A 21253-nucleotide genomic window follows, 5' to 3' on the forward strand; every position below is an offset into this window, starting at 1 on the left:
AGCATCGGGCGTCGAACCAATCGCCAAGTGCAGCCCGCCAACTGAACAGCGACTCCTTCCAAAAATGTTCCACTGCTTAGCCTTCGGTCTTAGCCTCACGACGCGCTGACAGCTGAAGTTTGAGTCAATAAGATTGAAAAGGCATGTACTGTGAATTATAACTATTGTGAATATAATTACATTGTTCTGGTGGTCACCAGGGTAGTTTAGTTTTAAACGTTGTCAAATATGAATGTGCGCTAATACGCATTGGCAAGCACCCTGATTTCATCAGCTGACTATTGACTTATTGCTTGATGACGCTGTTTATGGCAATTAAATTCCTCCTTGTACCCTCTTTAATGCCCACATTTTGAGACAAACTCTGAACGTACGATGGAACTTATGTCTGAGGTATACACCTGTATTTGGGAGAGGCTTTGTGAAGGAGAGATGACTGCAAGGTGATCACTCCTGTGCAGCTAGCTGAGAGTGATTTTATGTACAATGTCAGTAGGTAATTTTTTTCCGGAGGGTTTTCCCCACCTATGTTGGTGATGACGGGGTAGTATCTGTGATAAGTTCTGTTTCCTGGGTTCTTTAAAAGGACCCCACTTTTTGAGTTCTTTGTCAGCTCTTTGCCAATGAGTGATGTTGAATAACCCACACCTCCTCCCGCTGGTTGGCTTTCAAGCTGTTGTCAATAGATACTCTGCCTTACAATGCATGAGGCTACAGTCTGCACTACCTAAACCTTCAAGAAAGGAAAGAAAGGCACTTATTTTTGTAGAACTTTTCACATCCCTCCACAGAAATCCTAAAACACTTTGCAGCTAATAAAATCCTATTGAACGTTAGTTATCATTGTAATGGAGAACTCTGCCATAAAAAGTAAGTTTTAAAAAAATTATCTTATTGTTTCATTATTTCTTACTCTCTCTAAGGGATATAGAAAGTTTCCAATTTGTGATGGGAAGAGAGGCCTTTCTAGTTTAGATCTACTGTTTAAGGGCTAAATGTAAAGTCATTGACTTGAAACATCAACTCTTTTCTCATTTGACATATGCTGCCTGACTAATGAAAGGTTTTGGACATTCTCCATTTCCATTTTAAATGCTCAAACACACTGTTTGGAGAAGGGCAGTTATTGGGATTATCGCAATGGCATGAGAATCAGAATCAGGTTAAATCAGTGGCATATGTCCTGAAATTTGTTAACTTTGTGGCAGGAGTACAATGGAATGTGTGATAATGTAGAAACAAAACTGTGAATTACAGTAAGTTTAGTTAAATTAAAAACAGAAATAAAAAAAGTAGTGAGGTGGTGTCATGGGTTCAATGTCCATTCAGAAATCAGATGGCTGAGGGAAGAAGCTGTTCCTGAATTGTTGAGCGTGTGCCTTCATGTTTCTCCTTCCTGATGGTAGCAATGAGAAGAAGGCATGTCCTGGGTGATGAGGATTCAGTGAATATTTTCAATGAATTGCTATTCCAGTATCAGTTAAATATCTCTCGTGTCTCACAATTGAATATTCTTCAGCAAGTTTACTTTGGTTATTATTGTGCCTTTAAGGGACAAAATCCCCCAGTGCTAAAAGTGTGCTAGTCAATGGACTGAATCTTGGCTAGGAAGTACAGAGGATAACTGATATGTTCCAGTGATCAAAGACAACCACTTACCTCAATGTGTTTATTTCATTATGAGATGGAGTGGAGAGGAGAATGTTTTCATAATTTGCTTGGATCATTTTTCAATCACATACCTCTTCCTCTTCCTAAATGTTTGTGTCTGAACTTGCACAATCTTGACAGCTTGATTTTGACCTTCCAATCATACTTCTGCACATTGATCTGTTTAACCAGGCCTCCACTTCCATCTATTTTCTGCATTAGAACTATCACTTCCTCTCACTTGATTTAACAACCATCTTCTCCACTCCCAGATTTAGCAGACACCTGATTTAGTCATTCACCGTCAACCTGGCTGGAATAGGTAAACACTGCCAAGTCCTGCTCTGTTCTGTCAGAACTGTTCACTATTCTAGGAACATCCTGCAATGCAGAGAAGTTCCAGCTCATTCCCTTCCCTGCAAACTTTCCTGTAACTCTCCACTCTCATTTTCTACAAGTAGGAGCAGATCATGAACCTGTCTGTCTCCATTGCTTCCCACCTTCCTCAAACCACGACACCCCCTGGACTCAGCTTCAAATCTATATCTTCCCTCCATTTCTCTTCTGTTTCTTATTGGGTCCTCTCCCACTTATCTACCTCCTGCTCCCCTAATAGATCGCCTTCAACCCAACTTCCTATCCTGACCTGGGGTTACCTGATGCCCCTTTTATTTGAATCTCTCCTCATTATCCCACTCCAATTCCAACTTTTCCTTCCCCTCCAGTATCCGGGAACATGCTGTCATCTTTTACATCCATGTTTATCTTTTTGTGCTTGAATCCCTCCAATCAGGTTTTGGGCCCTTCCATGTTTTTGAAACACTTCTGATTGAAGCAACTTCTGGCATACCATGTGCCAGTCCATCCTGCATCACCCACCCTCCATCAGTTTTGGACAGACTAATCGCACCACCTCTTCCAATGCCTGTCCCCTGTTATAATGCTGGCTGGGACCACTCTCACTCAGTTCAATGCTGACCTGTCCGTATTTAGTCTTCTGTGATCCCTTTTCCTGCTTCTACACTGTTACCTTTGTGGTACTCCAGGGATTTGTCCTTGCCCCTTCCCCTCCCATCTCTAATCCACAATCTGACCCCTAAGTGACATAATCTGAAAACAGCATCTCCTTCTCCTGAGAACACCCAGCTTCATCTCACTACAAACTCAGTTATAGACTTTAAATTGATAATTTGATTGAGTGGCACCCAGTACAGAAGAAGAAATATTAAAGTTTCATGAACACCATTCTCTGATCACCAAGTTTATTTTGCATAGTGGAAACTTTCAGAAACCAAACTACCGGGTAACGTCACAATGTTCACAACCTGTTGCCAAATGTAACCCCATGACCTTCAAATGTTTCTATGTAATTTCTAAGACCGTCTCATTCTAACTCCCTGGTACTGCAGAGTCTGCTTCTGTCCCGGAGCATTCACAGTAAAACCTTCCTCCCTACACCTATCACTTCTGGACTCAACTATTCCAAAGCTCACCTGACTTACTCTTACTTTCCAGTCTCCAGAAATGTAAACTTCAAAACTTCAATGATCTTGCACCGTCCCCCTGACATATCACCTTATTGTTTGCTGACCTACAATGGCTTTTGATTGACCAATGCCTCCAATTTAAAATATAAAAATATGTTGTTCCAATAAAACAATAGGAAAAAGTGGCAGATTTGGGATCAGAAGTGGGACAGTGGTGAGCACACACAATGGCAATTGCCCGAGTTATCCCTCTTAATGACCACAATAACATTTGGAATACAGACCTCTGACAACAACAACTCCAGTTCAAAATGGTCCATTATGGTTAATCGTTGAACAGCTCTGGTAGGACATGTCTTCAGAGCTCTCACCTTGTCCACTTCTCCCTCCAAACAGGACAATTTCATTAAATTAATATATAGCTGAAAATATTTCTTGCAATTCATGCTATCATCAGCTTTGATTGCAGACCCAAGCCAAGTGCATTCAACCCTTTCAGTTCAACCTTAAGATACATTGCAGGAAGACTGTTGTAGCAAAAGACCCCATTCCCCTGCCACCTGGAGAGACAAGGGCAGTTGGTGTGTGGGCACCCCAATACCATAAAGTGTCCTTCCAAATTACAGACTATAGTGATTGGAAAAATCTTGTCCTTACTTCCTTGTCACCGGGACAATATCCCAGAACTTCCTGCACAACAACATCGTAGGTGCAGCCTGGGTTCTTTTTGTTTTACAGTCATCTATAAGTTGATTTTATCCGTAAGTCAGAATATACAAAAAATGACTCGATATGGTAACCATTCCCCTACAATATTGCCGTGAATGGCATCAAAAGCACCGATGACTAATGTGAAAGAACAATTGCTAAAACTGATGACAGAAAGGAAACTAGTTCTGCTGTCCATAAGAACAAACTTATGCATGTACATTAGACTCTTGACTTTAATGTTATTGTGGGAGCTTGTTTGTACATCGATGGGCTGTTCACAATGTCCATAATCTGACATGACCTATACTTCCAACCAGTGGACAACAACCCTTTAATGAAAGTATTCCTTTCTGGTGTTGGATGGGAGCAGGGCTGCTTGTCACTACCTTCTCAAGAATACTTAGGGGAAACTATTAAATGTTTACCTTCCCATTGAGATTTGCATCGTGTGTACAAACAAAATAATTGAGATATTAAATATTTGATTCAATGCTAGATGATTAGCAACATTATATTTATGTAATGGGCCATTTTCTTTTGGGAGCGCTACATCAATATGGCATTCACTCAGTGTCCAATTTACCTTAAGCTTCCATTCTAGCCAGTTCTGTACATTTTCATATTTCTGGAGAGGGTGATAGCAGTTTCCACCCACTGAAGTCAGTGTGTCACACTTGCAGGAAATGGAAGAGTATTTTGGGATTAATATTTGAACTACTAGTTTCTGATTGGGCACTTGATTTTCACACCAGGGAGAACAATTGCATTAGGAACAGGTCAGGATTGTCACAAACAATCATGAGGAGATGGGAAACATGAAATGCAGGAAGTGGATGGCTTTTCATGTGAGATTGTATACAATGTTTGTAGAAATTAAAACACTATTGCCTTTCCACAGCCAGGAGTGATAACTTCTTCAGAAAATATATTCGATATTTCCAGAAGATACTTTCTCTCTTCCATTTCCTTGTCTTTACCGGAACAATGAAATTCACCATCACCTTTGGGGCATCAGCACAAATTTTGTCTTTTCCAAGAAAAGAGAGCTTGAAGACAAAACACCAAACCCGGCACAAAACTCACAGCCTCTCAGACAGGAGAAATCCCAATCCTTCTGTATGTAGTTCAGACTGAGATTAGCTACAACAGACACCTCAGAAACTGCTTAGTCAGTCATACTTGGTGTCAGAAGGACTTGGGTTCAAGTTCTGATTCTCCAGTGCAATGCTGAGGGAATACTGAACATTAAACACAAAGCATTGGAGGGACTCCACAAGTGAGGCAGCATCTATGGAGAGAAATAAACAGTCTGTATTTCTCCTTTCCAACAATGCTGCCTGACCTGCTTTGTTCCTCAAGCATCTTGTACTTGTTGCTCTGGATTTCCAGCATCTGCAGAATCTCTTGTGTTTACGATTTGATGAGAGAATACTTCACTGTCTGAAGGTACCCCCACCCAGATGAGATATTAGAATAAGGCTAATATGATCTCTAGTGCTACCTGCTCTCTCTGTAATTGTAAAAATAACAGTGCTGTTTTCAATTAGAACTAAGAAATGTCTTGGCTAACATTTATCACTTGGTCAGAATACCTGAAAGGGACTTCTGGTCATGAACATGTTTTACCCCATTACAATTATATCAACACTGAAATGCACGTCATTGGCTAGAAGATGTTTATGACATCCCAAGGACATGAAGAGTTAAAAAACTGAAAATTGTTAAAAAGTGAAGAAACACCACTGAATTTCTACTTGGAAATTTATTTTTAATTTATTTCCACCAATTAAAAATCTGTGTTGACAAGCAATAGAAACTACATAGAACTTGTGCTTTGCTTTCATAACATTGTACATAATTTCCAAAACACGTTTGTCTCTGGTCAGAGGTGGAAACCAAAACCAGAAGATCAAAATGCAGGTGGGAATAGGGCATAAGTTAAAAGCTTGTATTTATGTAAAAAGAAAAGTTTATTAAAACCACAAGAGATCCTGCAAATGCTGGAAATCTTGAACAACACACACAAAATGCTGGAGGAACTCAACAAGTCAGGCAGTGTCCATGGAGGGGAATAAAGTGTCAACATTTTGGGCCAAGACCCTTCATCAGGACTGTAAAGGAAAGGGGAAAAAGCCAAAATAAGAAGATGGGGGGGTTGGGGGGGGGAAGGAGTACAAGCCAGCAGGTGATGGGTGAGACCAAGTGAGGGGGAATGCGGTTGGATGCAGGAGGGGATGAAGAAGTTGGTTTGTGATACATGAAAGAGCTGAATAAGGAATCTGAGAGGAAAGAGCATCGAAACATGGGAAGGAGGAGGGTTATTAGAGGGAAGGTAAGAGAGGAGGAGAAGTGTGCGTGGCGAACCAGAATGCAGATTTTTGGATGTTTGAGAAATCGATGTTAATGGCATCAGATTGGAGGCTACTCAGATGGAATATGAATTGTTGCTCCTCCTACCTGAGTATGGCCTCATTGTGGCAATGAAAGAGGCCACGGACTGACAGAATGGGAATGTGAAGTTAATTTGAATAGGTGGCCACCAGGAAATCCCAGTTTTCGTGGTGGATGGGGCAAAGGTGCTTGACAAAGCTGTCCCCCAACCTACTTCAGGTCTTCCTAATGTAGAGGAGGCTGCACCATGAGTATTGGACACAGTCAATGACCCCAACAGACTTGCAGGTGAAGTGTCATCACACCTGGAAGGACTTTTAGGAGCCCTGAATGGTAGTAAGGGAGGTGGTGTAGGGGCAGTGTGACACTTGGCCCACTGGCAAGCGTAAGTGCCATGAAGGAGATCAGTGGGGATGGACGAGTGGACCCAAGTCTGTTGGATCTGAATGATTTTGCTCTAGAACAGTGGCTGTGAGCAGAGCTTTGCAAATGATGTTCAGTGTTCAAACATACAGGTGGCAGTGCAAGGCCCTCTCTCACTGCTGTTTCTCCTGCTCTTTGCACCCTTTCTAATGGTCATCATCTCTCCACATTCTCAACACTGAAGCAAGGTCCTGACCTGAAATGTTGACTACTCCTTTGCCTCCACAGTTGCTGCCTGACCTACTGAATTCTTTCAGCAGTTTGTTTTACTCCTGGTTTCAGCACCTGCAGCCACACATTTACACAGATAACTGCCTCAGTAGATTGAAATGTTCCAAACAAAATGACTGACAGAATCACTTTGTGTAAACCCCATCACCAGGCAAACTGCCAAGCAGACTCGCTCCATCTGATTGAAGAAAGCAACAGTGAGAATGTGAGAAGACCCATTTATCTCCTTAACAGAAGCAGATTTTTTTCACACTTTGAGGCACATTGGGTGGCATTTTTGCCATTTCTGTAGCACTTGACTGAGTTTTATGAGGCCGAGTTGCTCTCTCAACGCTCAACCCAGCACGGATGGAAAGCGTGCAAGCTACCGGCCAGATTCGAACTTGGGACGATTTGCCTCGAAGTCCGATGCTGATGCAGCACCAGTGTCGAGCTGAGAAGCAGATTTCAGGACAACCTTTATCAAGAAATCTAATGTCGATTATTTATTTATTTTTCTTCTTGTTGAGATACTGTGCGGAATGGGCCCTTCTGGCCTTTTGAGCCACGCAGCCCAACAATCCCCTGATTTAATCATAGCCTAATCAGGGGACAATTTACAATTAACCTACCAACTGGCACATCTTTGGACTCTGGGAGGAAACTGGAGCACCACAGGAAACACTTGCAGTCATGGGGAGACCACACAAACTCCTTGCAGGCAGCTTCTGCCATCGTGCTGAGTAGATCTCAAATCACAAAATAGCTTCACCATTGCTTGCAGAATCAGTTTACAGACACATCACGTCAACCCATGTAGAGAAGAGACCAGTAGTTCATGCAGCTCATTGTATGAAGATTTTTAATATCCAAAATAACCCAGTTCTATCTATAAAACTCATAAGAACCAAATACCTCCCAAAAGAACCATGAATAAAAGGTGAAAGTTTCAAACCTCTCTACTTTAGTCTGAAATATGCTTAAAAATGCTTGGATTTAAGAGGAATCCAGGGCTTGGGTAGAAAGTGGAATTGGAGCTCAAGCATGATGCAATTGAATCGAGGAGCAGACGCAAGTGGCCTGCTCCTTCTAGATTTTCCGTGTTTCTTTTAGTCCTTGGGAAAGTATAATTAAGACTAGCTACTGAATGCTGACTAGCATTCAGAAGACTGGCTACAAGATGCTGGACCTATATCTTGCTTTCCAGAGTGGCTCCACCAGATAGGGTCATGTTAGGCTTTGATTTACAGGAGAGGCAAAGTATGAAACAATATTGACAATAATTCAATGAAGAAATTTTATTGTAATCTTTTGAATGACAAATAATGGCCTAGCCAATATTTCACAATCAGCATCGTAGAAAGACTAACTAATCAAGAATTGGTTAAGGTGATCTAGTTGTTCCTTGTAAGATCTTGCTGATGCACAAATTGGTAGCTGCATTTCTTTATGTTGACACTCATTGCCAGGAAGTGTTGTTCTGAAAAAGACTAAATAAATGGCAACCTAGCTTTCTAATGTAGGTGATTCTTAAAATCCTTCTCTGTGTGACTGAACATGGCTCCAAATAGTTGCAGCAAAGGCACAACCTAACACTCACAAAACATGTCTTCAGAACCTAACCTGTGTTGATGATATTAGTCAGTTTTTAAATATATCAGGCTCCGTTCATTTCTCCAGAGAATGGCAGAGCACCTAAATCTGCATCTAAATGGATTTCTTTCACAAACGAGGAAATCTGCAGAGGCTGTAAATCCAAGCGACACACACAAAAGGCTGGAGGAACTCAGCAGGCCGGGCAGCATTTATGGATAAGATTACAGTCAACGTTTTGGGTCAAGACCCTTCATTAGGGCTCGAGAAAAAAAAGACGAGAAATCAGAGTAAGAAGGTGGGGGGTGGGGGGGTGGGGAGGAAGAACCACAGGTGAGAGGTGAAACTGGGAGAGGTGAAGTAATGAGCTGGGAAGTTAACTGGTGAAAGAGATACAGGGCTGGAGAAGGGGGAATCTGATAGGAGAGGACAGAAGGCCATGGAAGAAAGAAAAGGAGGAAAAGCACCACAGGAAGGTGATGGGCAGGTAAGGACCTACAATGAGAGAGGGAAATGGGAATGGGGAACGATGAAGGGGGGGATTTCTGGCAGTTCATGCAATCAGGTTGGAGGCCACCTAGACGGAATATAAGGCGTTGCTTCTCCAACTTGAGTACGGCTTCATCGTGACAGTAGGGCGTGACATTTCTCGGGTGGGTTCTCACACAAGACTTAGTCCTGGGCTGAAGTAAAATCCAAAGAGACTGGGTAACTAGAGTTTTGAAGAGAGAACGGCAATGACTTTAAAGGGAGTAAAATTCCTACTGGTTTAGAGGACAGTAAGTACTTTCCACTGGCTGCATATTCAGTGATCAGGGTTTAGTGGTCTTGTTTGAAAGTATGACTACTTGGAATTGAAAGATGTAGCATTTTCTTTGCACTTGGCATTTAAACCAAGAACATTCTCAAGCCCATTGGATTGTGGAATGCTTTCAAGAGTGAGTAATACATTCATGCACAATGTGGGAATCACAATGCGTCTGCAGACTGGGCAAGAGAGCTGAAGATTAGCCACAATATTATTGTTGTTACAGGAGTGCAGCAAACTCAAAGGGCTGAATAACCTATTCCTGCTGTGGCCGACTCATGTTTGTAAGTACACAGAACATACTACTTCCACCCTGCTCTACTTGCTTTTATACTTACAACTGTGAGGCTAAGTACAAATCCAATACCGTGTTTAAGTTTGCTGATGACACCACTGTTGTTGGTCAAATCAAAGATGGTGATGAATCAGGCTAAAGAAGTGAGACTGAAAATCTGGTTGACTGGTGCCTCAACAACAACTTCTTACTCAATGTCAGCAAAACTGAAGAGCTGATTATTGACCACAGGAGCAGGAAACCAGAGGTCCATGAGCCAGTCCTCGTTAGGGGGCCAGAGGAGGAGAGGGTCAAAAACTTTAAACTCCTTGGTGTTATCAGTTCATAGGACCTATCCTGGAACCAGCAGGAAAGTGCCATTACAAAGAAAGCACAGCAGCCTTTACTTTCTGAGAAGTATGCAAAGATTTGGCATGTCATTTAACTCTTTGACAAATTTCTGTAGAGGTGTGGTGGAGAGTATACTGACTGGTTGTATCACAGCCTGGTATGGTGAAACACCAATGCCCTTTGAATAGAAAAGCCTACAAAAAGTAGTGGATACAACCAAGTCTATCACAGTTAAAGTCCTTTCCACCACTGAGCACATCGACAAGGAGCACTAGAGCATCAGAGGAAAGCACTATACATCATCAAGGACCCCCACTATCCAGGCCATGCTCTCTTCTCACTGCTGCCATCAGAAAGGAGGAACAGGGGCCTCAGGTTCCACACCACCAGGTTCAGGCTCTTGAACCAGAGGGGATAACTTCACTCAACTTCACTCACTCCACGTCTAGGGACTCACTTTCAAGGGCTCTAAAATCTCACCTTCTTGATATTTGTTGCTTATTTATTTATTATTATTACTTTTTTGTATTTGAACAGACTGTTGTCTTTTGCACTGTTTTTTTGTCCGTCTTATTTAATGTGCAGATTTTTATTGATTCCATTGTGTTTCTTTGTATTTACTGTGAATGCCTGCAAGAAATTAAATCTCAGAGTAGTATATAGTGAAATATACAGTATGTACTTTGATATTAAATTTACTTTGAGCTTTTCAACTACTAAATGGTTCTTCCGCACATGAGCGAAATTTATACACAGCAAGACAATGACATGGCAACAAGATTCAAATGACCATAAGTGTTGCATTGGGATTGTGATATTGGGAAACATACCCCACCAAGGCAGTTGTGAGGGGTAGTTTTGAGTTGTCAGAGGGTTGTGAAGTTCACATCCTATTCCAGAGATGGGAGTAGAGCATCAGATGCACTGGGGGTATGCTGCACTGACAGTGAGATCAGCTCTTGGATGAGATGTTAAACAGAGGTCCTCTCTGCTTTCCTGTGTGCTCCCAAAGAACAGAGCAATTCTCTCCCTGGTACCTTGGCCAATATTTATCTCTCACTCAACACTACTAAAAGAGATTATCTGGTACCAGCAACCTACTGTGATCAGGGAGCCTGCTCTTCACAAACCAATGTACATTTTCTACTTTACAACAATACACATATTATAAAAGTACTCAATCAGCTATAAAACACATTGGATGCTCTGAAGCTATGAAAACAACAATGTAAATACGAATCTTTGTTTTGCAATGTGGTCCCTAACATTACAAGTGTGTTTCGTTGTCCTGTCCTTTAATTAACTACGTTGTAATTGCTCACTGCCCAGAGACATGGTGTGAGATTTGAACTTACGAGTCTGCTCCTCAAGAGTCTACGCGGAGCCTGAATTGCTGAAAACGTTAAACAATGTCTACTTGGTGGTCTCAAACTCTAGATGTGTGGGCTACCAGGAAGTGGGTTGGAGATCAGTGTCCAGTAACCCAGGAATAGCACAGTACATCTCTTGTTCTGACTCAGGGATGGCATCGATACTTTCTGGCTGTGCTTTGCTCATCGGGGGCTTTGTTGGTGCACTTGCTGTTATGTTTGATGACGAACTTTGCTTCCCTTCAAGCCAGTAGGTTATCATGTTGCCCTTTCCCTGCAAAAGTCAGATCACATAAAATCACATCAAATGAGCGGCACAGAGGCCATTCCACCCAAATGGTCTATACTAGTATTTTGCTTCACATGAGCCTTATCCACATCTTCTTTGTCTTACCCCATCATTATACTCTTCCATTTCTCCCCTCATGTGTTTTTCCAGCTTTCTGTAAAAGCATCTTTGATGTTTTCTTCAATCACTCCCAGTGGGAGGGACTTCCACATTCTAATCACCCTTTGAGTAGAGAACTTGCATCTGAATATCCTGTTGGATTTATTAGTGACTATATTGTATTGTTGGACACCCCTCCATAACTACCTAGGCTTTCTCATTGAAATACAGTAGAATTCTGCTAATCCACTGTTCAATAACTTGGAAGTCCTGTTGGCTCAGCATCTGCTTCACCACATAACTTTTCGCCTGCTCCCTTCCCCTCACTGGGACTCTGGTTCCCACATGCCCTTCCAAATTCCTGTGGTTTTGTTTCCCATTCTCCTTCAAGCTACCAGGGATTAGTTCCTATGTTCCGATTTATCTCATTTCCCATGCTTTCTTTAAACTGGACAGAATCCCATTCCCCACAGTCTCTTTATAGGTAGCTGTTCACTGGGAATTGCATTATAGTACTATATAACATACAAAAAAAGTGAATTAACATGTTCGAGTATCTAATAGTCCTGAAAAAAATATTTGATTGGTACCACAATCCCCAGCACGCCAGATTGTTTGAGATTTTTTATGAGATAATGTTATTAAGTTTCCTGTAACATTCAGTTTCTGAGATCTTTCAGTCAGCTTGATTAAAAACAACACTGAAGCACAAAATTTATAATTTGCATCAACCAATGAATCACTTGTCCAAGTTGCTATCACATTACTGTTCATTATTCCTTATAAATAAAATTGCTCTAAACCGATTAGAATACAGAACCAAGCTGGCAGTGGAGCATAGCAAGTCTTTGCAAGATAACTTCAGCAGATGCAATCACTGCATTATAATCCTTCCACTGTCAAATCTCAGTTTTAAATCGGTAAGAATTATTGCAATGCTTTCTTAAATATACTACAGGTCTCATGATCTTCCAGTCACCTGGAGGGACCCGAAATCAGGCTTGTGAATGGACCTCTCATATGCTAAAAGAGTAACTCGTCGTAGTACTGGCACTTTATTTATTTATCTGCACTGCACTTTCTCTATAATTGTAACACTTTACTCTGCATATTGTTTTTTCTTTCCTACCTTAATGGATTTTTGTTTGGCATGATCTGTCTGGATGGTGCATGAAACAAAAGTTTTTCATTGTATCTTGGTACATGTGACAATAATAAACCAATATTTAATTTGTTCATAATATAACACAAGATTAACATACCTTTATTTGAAATGAGCCACGGCATATTAAAATATATCCTCCAAACTGTTCTAGGAGACTATATGTGCTGGAACTGCACTGTATCTTCAGCGCTGAAATATAAGCAACCAAGCAGTTAAGGACCTAATCTAAGATGGGACAGAAGGAATTCATTTAACCCATTGTTGGTGCCAAATCTTTGAAAGATCTCAATTAATCTCAAACACCCAATCCCTCCAAGATCTCATCAATACCTTCCTTGAGTACTGCAAGCCTGTTCTCATTCCACCATTCTTTAGTCCACTTTTTGCCCTTGCTTGGTGGTACCTGAATGAAGTTATACCCCTGCAGTTACCACTTGGAAATGTGATCACAGTGGCCACACACATTATGCTGGAGCATATTCAGGACATTGCATTTAGATTGGAAAGGGATGGGTGGGAGGAGGATGGGGTTCTAAATCTGAAACAAGGATCAATAAAACATAGGAGCAGGATTAGACCATTTGACTCATTGAGTCTGCTCCGTCATTCTATCATGGCTGAATTAGTTTCCCTCTCAACCTAATTTTCTGCCTTCTCCCTGTAACTTTTAACACCGTTACTAATGAGGAAACTAGCAACCACCATTTTAAATACAGTGTATACAATGACTTGACCTTCACGGCTATCTGTGGCAATGAATTCCACAGATCTCCCACCCTCTGACTAAAGAAATTCCTCCTCATTTCTATTCTAAAGGGATATCCTTGTATTCTGAGGTTGTGGCCTCTGGTCCAGATACTCCCCAACAATAGGAATCTCCCTCTCCACATCCATTCTATCTAGGCCTTTGTATATCCAAAAGGTTTCAATGAGATCCCCCTCATTCTTCTAAACTCCAGCAAGTACTGACCCAGAGCCACCAAATGTTATGTTAACCCTGTCATTCTCATGATCCTTCTCATGAACCTCCTCTGGATAATCTCCAATGCAGAAACATCCTTTCTTGGATATGGGACCCCAAACTGCTCACAATACTCCATGTTTTACAAAGCTTCAGCATTCTATCCTTGCTTTTATAGTCCTGCTAAATTGAATTGACTTTATTTCTTACATCCTTCACATGCTAATATTGCATTTGCCTTCCTTACCACTGATTCAATCTGAAAATTAAATTTTAGGGAATTCTGCAAGAAGACTCCCAGGTCTCTTTGCACCTCTAATTTATGAATTTTCTCCCGGTTTAGAAAGTAGCCTACATCTTTATTCCTTCCATCAAAGTTCATGACCATACACTTTCCTAAACTATAATCTATCTGCTGTTTCTTTGTCCATTATCCTAAACTGTCTAAGTCCTTTGGTAGACTCCCTGCTTCCTTGAAAGCTACCTGCCCCCCCCCACCTATCCTCATATCATCCATAAACTTGGCCACAAAGCCATCAACCCCATCATCTAAATCATTGACACATAATATGTAAAGCAGCAAGCCCAACACCAGACCCTACAGAATACCACCAGTCACCACGAGCCATCCTTTATTCCTATTCTTTGCCTCCTGCCAGTCAGCCAATCTTCTACCATCAAGGTAAGGCAATCTAGCATTGAATTTGGGACAAATGTCTTTGTCTACAACGTGCAGAGCATGCAACTCACTCCCTCAAGGTGTGCTTGAGGCAAATAGCAAAGATGGAGTTAAGGGCAAGCGGGTAAACACATAAAGGAGTAAAAGGATAAAAATGTGTGGAGAGGCTCACACAAACTAAATGGGCCAAGTGGCCTGTTATGTTGCTACAAATTCTATTGCCCAGGTTACAACATAATTACAATTTTCTGTTTCTGTGTTGCGTCTGTGCCAATGGTAACTGGAAGATACTAATAACACTAGGTCAGTTGACACATCTCCATGAAGCTGCAGCCGATGTTACAGAGGAGAAAATCCATAGCAGAGAGATTAACTGGAAACAAAGTGGAAAAATGAACATCCACAGAATGCAGCCTACCTTCACTTGTTGATTCCATCCTTGAAGCAGTGTTCACCGTGTCACCAAACAGGCAATAACGGGGCATCTTTGTCCCAACCACACCAGCAACCACGGGTCCTACAGTTACCAAAACAAGAAACACATTCCAACATCTTGATAGCCACAGACACTACAGTGCAATCGAATAAGACAATGGGTCATAGAAAACAATATCAAAGGGCTTCATAATGGCCTTCTTTCAAACACCCAGGACTATGTGAAGAGAAGAAGCAATTACAACCCCTCCACATGTCTCTGATGGTCAACTAGATCTGACTGAATTCTATCTTCCCATACTCTCTGGGTGAATATGAAAAGAAAATCATTATGAATCCTTTTGGTAGTGTGCTAATGATATTTTTGATTCCCCATATTTGTCGAGTCCCTTAGTGTTCAAAGAAACTTCCATCTCAGCTTTAAATATACTCCGTGACCAAGGATCCATCACCCCTGGGATAGAGAATTACAACTACTTGAGAAAATCAGGGATCTTCTATTCATCAAGGTAAGGCAATCTAGCATGGAATTTGGGACAAATGTCTTTACCCAGAGATGTGTTAATTAATGGAACAATCAGAGGAGAGTTCATGTAGAATTTTTTCATTGAGTAGGGGTTTGGAACTTGCTTAGGTCAATAGGGTGATTAAAGGAAGAAACGCCCAGACAATCACTTGAAGACCCATCAATTAAGAGCTGGGAAATGGGATTAACCTAAAACCTATGTCTGGACTCAAGTGTGGCCTAAATTTCTAGAATTCTGAAGAGAAATCACTTCAGTTCTAACAGGTCATCTCCTTATCCTGTGATTACACTGCTTGGTTCTGTACTCATGGTTCTCTCAGCATCCCTCTCCAATTCATTGCAAAATCTTGCATGTCAGTGAGATCACATAAACTCCAATGGTAGCAGACATATTATACTGAGCACTCACATCCCTCTCATCCGAGGAAGCAATCATGTTTCCAAGGTTTCCTAGTACTGTACACTAAAACTACACCTAGCACTAGCTGTAAAACAAGCAAGATGTCCTTATGCTTGTATTCCAACCTCCTTTCAATGAAGGCCAACATCTCATTCATCTTCCTGTTGTAGCTGCATGCTAATTAATTTTTTGCCCACTGTCTTAACGTCCCTTTGCAAACCCCGGTGCCTTCCCAGCTCCAAAGTACTTGCAATGCATTACCTGAATGGATTCCAGCCCGGATCTTGAGCTTAGTCTGAGGCTTGTGTGGGATTTTGAAAGTATTGCACACAGCTACCAAATCCAGGGCCATACTTGCAATTTGACTTGCATGAGCAATGCCATTTTCCTTTGGCACTCCGGAAACCACCATATCTACCACATGAAAAATAAAGGGAGAATCATACAGAGCTAAAACCAGAGGAGTTTTCCAACCTCATCCAATGGAGCTGAACACACTGTGCATCTGCTACTATATGCTTCACATGAGCAACTGAGGCCACATTTCACACCGGAATCTCAAGTTTGACAACAGGAGCAGTGGCAGGGAAAGAGGTTTTTGCTCTCAGAGTTTTATTCCACTTCTTCAGCTGGCCCCACTCTTCTGCCTACATTTGGCTGTTTGAGGGAAGTTAGTGAGGGAGGTGGTGGAATAAACCCTGAAAGGTGCCTTGAGACCTACCACATATCTACGTTCCACTCTAGCCACACGTGAGCTCCACTGGAAAGACAACAAGCAGCAAGCATGCCTATGAACCCCCTGGGTTTTAATTGGAATCTACAGTAACTTAGGAAAATTACTTAACTTAGGAACTTAGGAAAATAGGAGCTCTCTCCTATTTGGAGTGAAGTCACAGTCAATGCAGATCAAGACATTCTCCAACCCCCCTTACCCCACCTCAAGCATCTTACATACATCCAATATCACAGCTTGGTATAGGCCTACATTGGAGCCTGTGTTTCAGTACAAGCTACAAAAGTTCATTGGGATGGTATCAAATTTCAAATTCACCATCAGTTTCTGGCCCAATTACTGGGTTGCATCAATTCAATTTTGAAACCTCAGACTATTAATATTTTCATCAGAGTCGCCTGCTTGGTCTAACTTACTGAAGGAGTCGATATACGATTTCCTGCCTTTTACAGTACCTCTCAATTATAGAATACTTAAAAAAAGAATTCTATCATACTTGTAAATTATATATAGAAACAATCAAAGAATATACAGATTATTTCCAATCATCTTTCTCTCTGGCAGCTCACTGAAGATAAACCTATAATTCCTGGAGAGACTCCAAGACAATCATTCAATAATCGTGTACTTATTTGATCAAACCAACCTTGAACTGCAGACGGAATCAACATGCCTGCTCTCAGTGGCTGTTGCATCTAGGTATAACCCTTTGAGCCTGGGGTTCCAGCATCCACCAAGATCAAGGTCATCATCTACACAACTCCATGTGATTGCACTGTTCCCATATCTTTTGATGTTTTCAATGGTCCAAAACCCATCAACCTCCATGTTTAAAGAAATCAGTGACCAATCTCCACAACTCTTTAGGGTAGAGAACTCCAAAGATTCACCACCCTCTGAGTAAAGAAATTCCCCCTTGTTTCAGTTGTAAATGTCCTATGACTGCAGCTGATCCATATTGTTTCATACCACCAAATCATATTGTTTCCTTGTAGCCCGGTAGCATATGCTTTGCAGCCCAGTGGATGGGAACCACTGTCCTACGTCTTGTTCTGAAACTGGAGAATCCACAGACAGAGGAAACATCACCCCTACCTCCAGCCTGTTAGCTCTGTAAGTCTCGAAAATCTAATCCCTTAGATCAGAACCGTCAGGAGCAGATTTTAGTCTTGGTGGCTGAGAGAGGTTAGGCTGAATTGGAAGGCTGCAACACACTGACCAGCGTACTGTAATTCACTAAGGTCTCTCTATGGTCAACAGTAATATCTGACCCATGTTGTCATTATGTGGTTAATTGTCGCATGGAACTTCAGGACCCTCCCATGAAGCATCATGTTAAAGATCCTGTTTCATGCCTGTTGGTATCCACAAGACACCAAAACCAAGTGGCAGCTGCAAGTTGTGATCCACCTCCAAAACTCACATCCATTGGCTCAGTGGAACTTGATTTTGGAGACTTCTCTGCAAGGTGCACATCCAACCAAATTCCACAATGTACCTCGTACAGAAATGTCCTGATTTCATCTCAAGAACTGCTTTAGATTAAGCGCTCAACTTCTTCGATTAAGAACCTGGTTTTTGCTATACTCACACGCATCTCCTATAGTTTCCACTTTGTAGACATCATAATTGTCTATGATTTCATCAAAGGTTGTGTATAATTTGTTTAACAATTCTACAACTTGATATGGTGTACTCATGCTTGACAGCTGTGTGAAGCCTTCTATATCACTGCAAGAAAATGAAAGAATATATTAAAACACGAGAGACACTACAAAATGGAGTCATTGAGATGATTGGCGTTATTCAGCACATAAGGTTCGAGGGGCAGGAATTCTACTCCACCTCCTCACTACTCCTCTTTCCTCCCTCAATTCACCCCTTAAGCCCTGTCTCTTAGACTCTGATCACTTGCTGTAAGATCTCTGTATCTGGTTCAGTTTCAAATTCTATTTGATAACATCCTGATAGGATATTTCTCAGTGTTAAAGCTGCCAGTTTCTATTGTGTTAACCCATTTACTTTAAAGAAAATTAGTGTGGCCATTTTAAACACAGTAAGAAGAAATTTAATGCAAATGTATCAATTTTCATTGCGGTAATATCTGGGAGATCATATATATATATCACATTGCAAACAATTACACTGGTCTTACATTACATCTCATGCCCATTCTTGTCACACAGATTACTTGACATCTCATACATTAAGACAGAATTTAAGACTACACTTAATTATAATTCTTCCAATGCCTGGAGATTTTCAAACCTTCAAATAAACGGACATCTGTCCTGTGACCTATGTGGCACAAGATGATCGGGGAGCTCCCCCACAGCCTGAGGACAATACTTATTCTACGGCCAACATCAATGAAAAGCTTGTATATTTGCTATAACACTGCTGTTTAATTTCTATGTGTGAAGTGGTGCCTCAGAAATGGTAATACTTCCAAATATTTTTCTTTTGATTGCTATTAGAACCATCCATACCACTCTAATGACTTTTCCCTTGACTATATTCAGTAAAACTGCTTTAATGTCAAGACTATTTATTTATTTATTGCAACTCCAGTAAGTACAGTTAAACACTAAGTGTCAGCAGATTCTATCACTTCTGATAATGGAAGATGAAAATGCAATGAGGTAAAATGTGCCATTAAATCCATATTGCATCAATTGTCCACTCAAGTATTTTATTTGTTAATTAAGTAAAATCAGCAGTTAATGGTCCAGAATTCCCTGCCACTAAGGCTGAATGATGTGGACTCAGGAACTGGAGGTACACTGTAAGATTTGCAACGCGTTTCAGACAGTGGCATAGGGGAGGACTGTGTCCAAACTGGGGCAGGATGTCCATCACCTTGCAAAAGACTTCCAATGTAGACACAATGAAGAGTATATCTGGACTAAAGGGGTCTGCAGGTATGAGTAAGCAATCACTAACAATTGCAACAGGGCTGACAAAGGCCTTCACAAAAGCAGAGCAGTGAAACAGAAAAATTAAAAAAAAACGGGCAGCTGCCAGAAATCTGAAAATAAAATTAAAAAAACTCCCAGCCATTTATTGGTGGACAATGTTTATTCTGGAAAAATAATATTCTGTGTAATATCTTAAAAAGTGTGTATTCAGTGTACGTTGTGGTATTACTAGGAGTAAAATCTAATAGTCTGGAAAATCTACTAGTGCAACACATTCAAAGTTACCTAACCTATCCAAATTGCTAATCAATTGAATTTCACTACACCCTGTTTTTGAAATTTTTTCCACTGACAGACTACAATGCATTGGAAATTGTTTTATTTATTGTCACGTGTTCTGGGGTAGAGAAGGACATCTTATCTTGCACACAGCCCATACAGATCAACTCATTATAACAGAGTGTTGAAGTGGAACAAGGTAAGCTTCCCCCCTCCCCCCAGCTGTATGGGCTTCCTCTGGGTGCTCCAGTCTCTTCCCACGGTCCAAAGACGTTCCAGTTGGTAGGTTATGGTCATTGTGAATTGCCCTGTGATTAGGCTTAGGGAAGTAGAGGTGTCAGTGAGCGTCCCTGGCTGTGGCATAAGTGTGGTTGGACCAGCACAGGCTTTGCTGATGTTCACCCTGAGGAAAATGAAATTCTGAACCCTCTCCATCCCAGCGTTGCGACATGGAGAGTGTTCCACCGACTTTCCCAAAGTCAATGACCGGCTCTTTTGTTTTGCTGACATTGAGGTCAAGGTTGTTGCTATGAAACCCTGTCACTAGGCTCTCTGCCTCCTTCCTGTACTCTGACTCACTGTTATCTGAGATACAGTGGCATCATCTGCAAACGTAGGTGAGGTTAGAGCAGAACCTGGTCATGCAATCACGAGCACATTTAACATTACGAATGTGGAATAAGTTTTCAGACAACCATGCTTACAATCAATACGTACAATAGAAAAGTCTTAACTAAAAGGCTGAAGACCCCTGTTTTATAATCCTCACTCTGTGATACCATTTTAGTGATTAGGATTTAGGATCCATTTAGGATGGAGTTTCCTCTCTACTCTGCTGGGCATGAACCATCACTGGTGAATACAGAGGTATCAATTCATTAGATGCATCAATTACTGGTGACAAATACCCACGTGAGTTAATGTTACATTACAGCCGATCGGCAGAATTGAATGGTTTACAGGAAATGTGTGGTAGCTGGTGAATTTAACTTCAATGAATTTGATGGCTGAAATTTTGTAAGAAGTTACCAGAGACTTTAAAATACAATATGATAGACTAATTTTCTTTTTTGGAACAGTACCTTCTTGACAGGTCTGTGATTTTAAACCTACAGCCAGGAGGTCAGCTCTTCAAAGGCCTGCAAGATACTTAGTTGAGGCAATTAGGCTTTGGTTAATGAATACAGGCCTTTCACATCTATGTCCTGGAAATTTAAATAATTGCTATCAGACAGGCCTGTCCAAATCCTCTAAGGATTCAAAGTACATTTATTATCAAAGTACGTATATGACCTTGAGATTTGTTTGCTTACCGGCAGCCACAAAGTAAGAAACCCAAAAGAACACAATCTAAAGAAAAGAAAGACCAACACCCAATGTGCAGAGAAAGAGAAAAAAACACAAATCATGCAAACAATAGAAGTGAACAACAGCATTCTGAACCAAATTGAGTCCTTAGATCCAAATCCCCAGAGCAGCTGGAGTAGGCCTGAAGCCTTGA

At 41.2% G+C, this 21253-nt stretch overlaps 1 protein-coding gene across 1 annotated transcript in view; it reads right to left on the reverse strand.

The window, feature by feature from the left end:
* Positions 1 to 10447: 10447 nt before the first annotated feature.
* Positions 10448 to 21253, reverse strand: part of LOC132397473 (atrial natriuretic peptide receptor 1-like) — a 62756-nt gene continuing 51950 nt past the window's right edge. Inside the window, exons 19-23 of the mRNA XM_059976303.1 lie at positions 18147 to 18286; positions 16084 to 16236; positions 14880 to 14978; positions 12919 to 13010; positions 10448 to 11542 (exon numbers count right to left, since the gene is read on the reverse strand). Of these exons, the coding sequence (XP_059832286.1) occupies positions 11345 to 11542; positions 12919 to 13010; positions 14880 to 14978; positions 16084 to 16236; positions 18147 to 18286 (682 nt within the window). The 3' untranslated portion in view covers positions 10448 to 11344. The remainder of the gene's footprint in view (positions 11543 to 12918; positions 13011 to 14879; positions 14979 to 16083; positions 16237 to 18146; positions 18287 to 21253) is intronic.

This window comes from Hypanus sabinus, chromosome 7, assembly GCF_030144855.1.
Source record: "Hypanus sabinus isolate sHypSab1 chromosome 7, sHypSab1.hap1, whole genome shotgun sequence".
Lineage (NCBI taxonomy): Eukaryota > Metazoa > Chordata > Chondrichthyes > Myliobatiformes > Dasyatidae > Hypanus > Hypanus sabinus.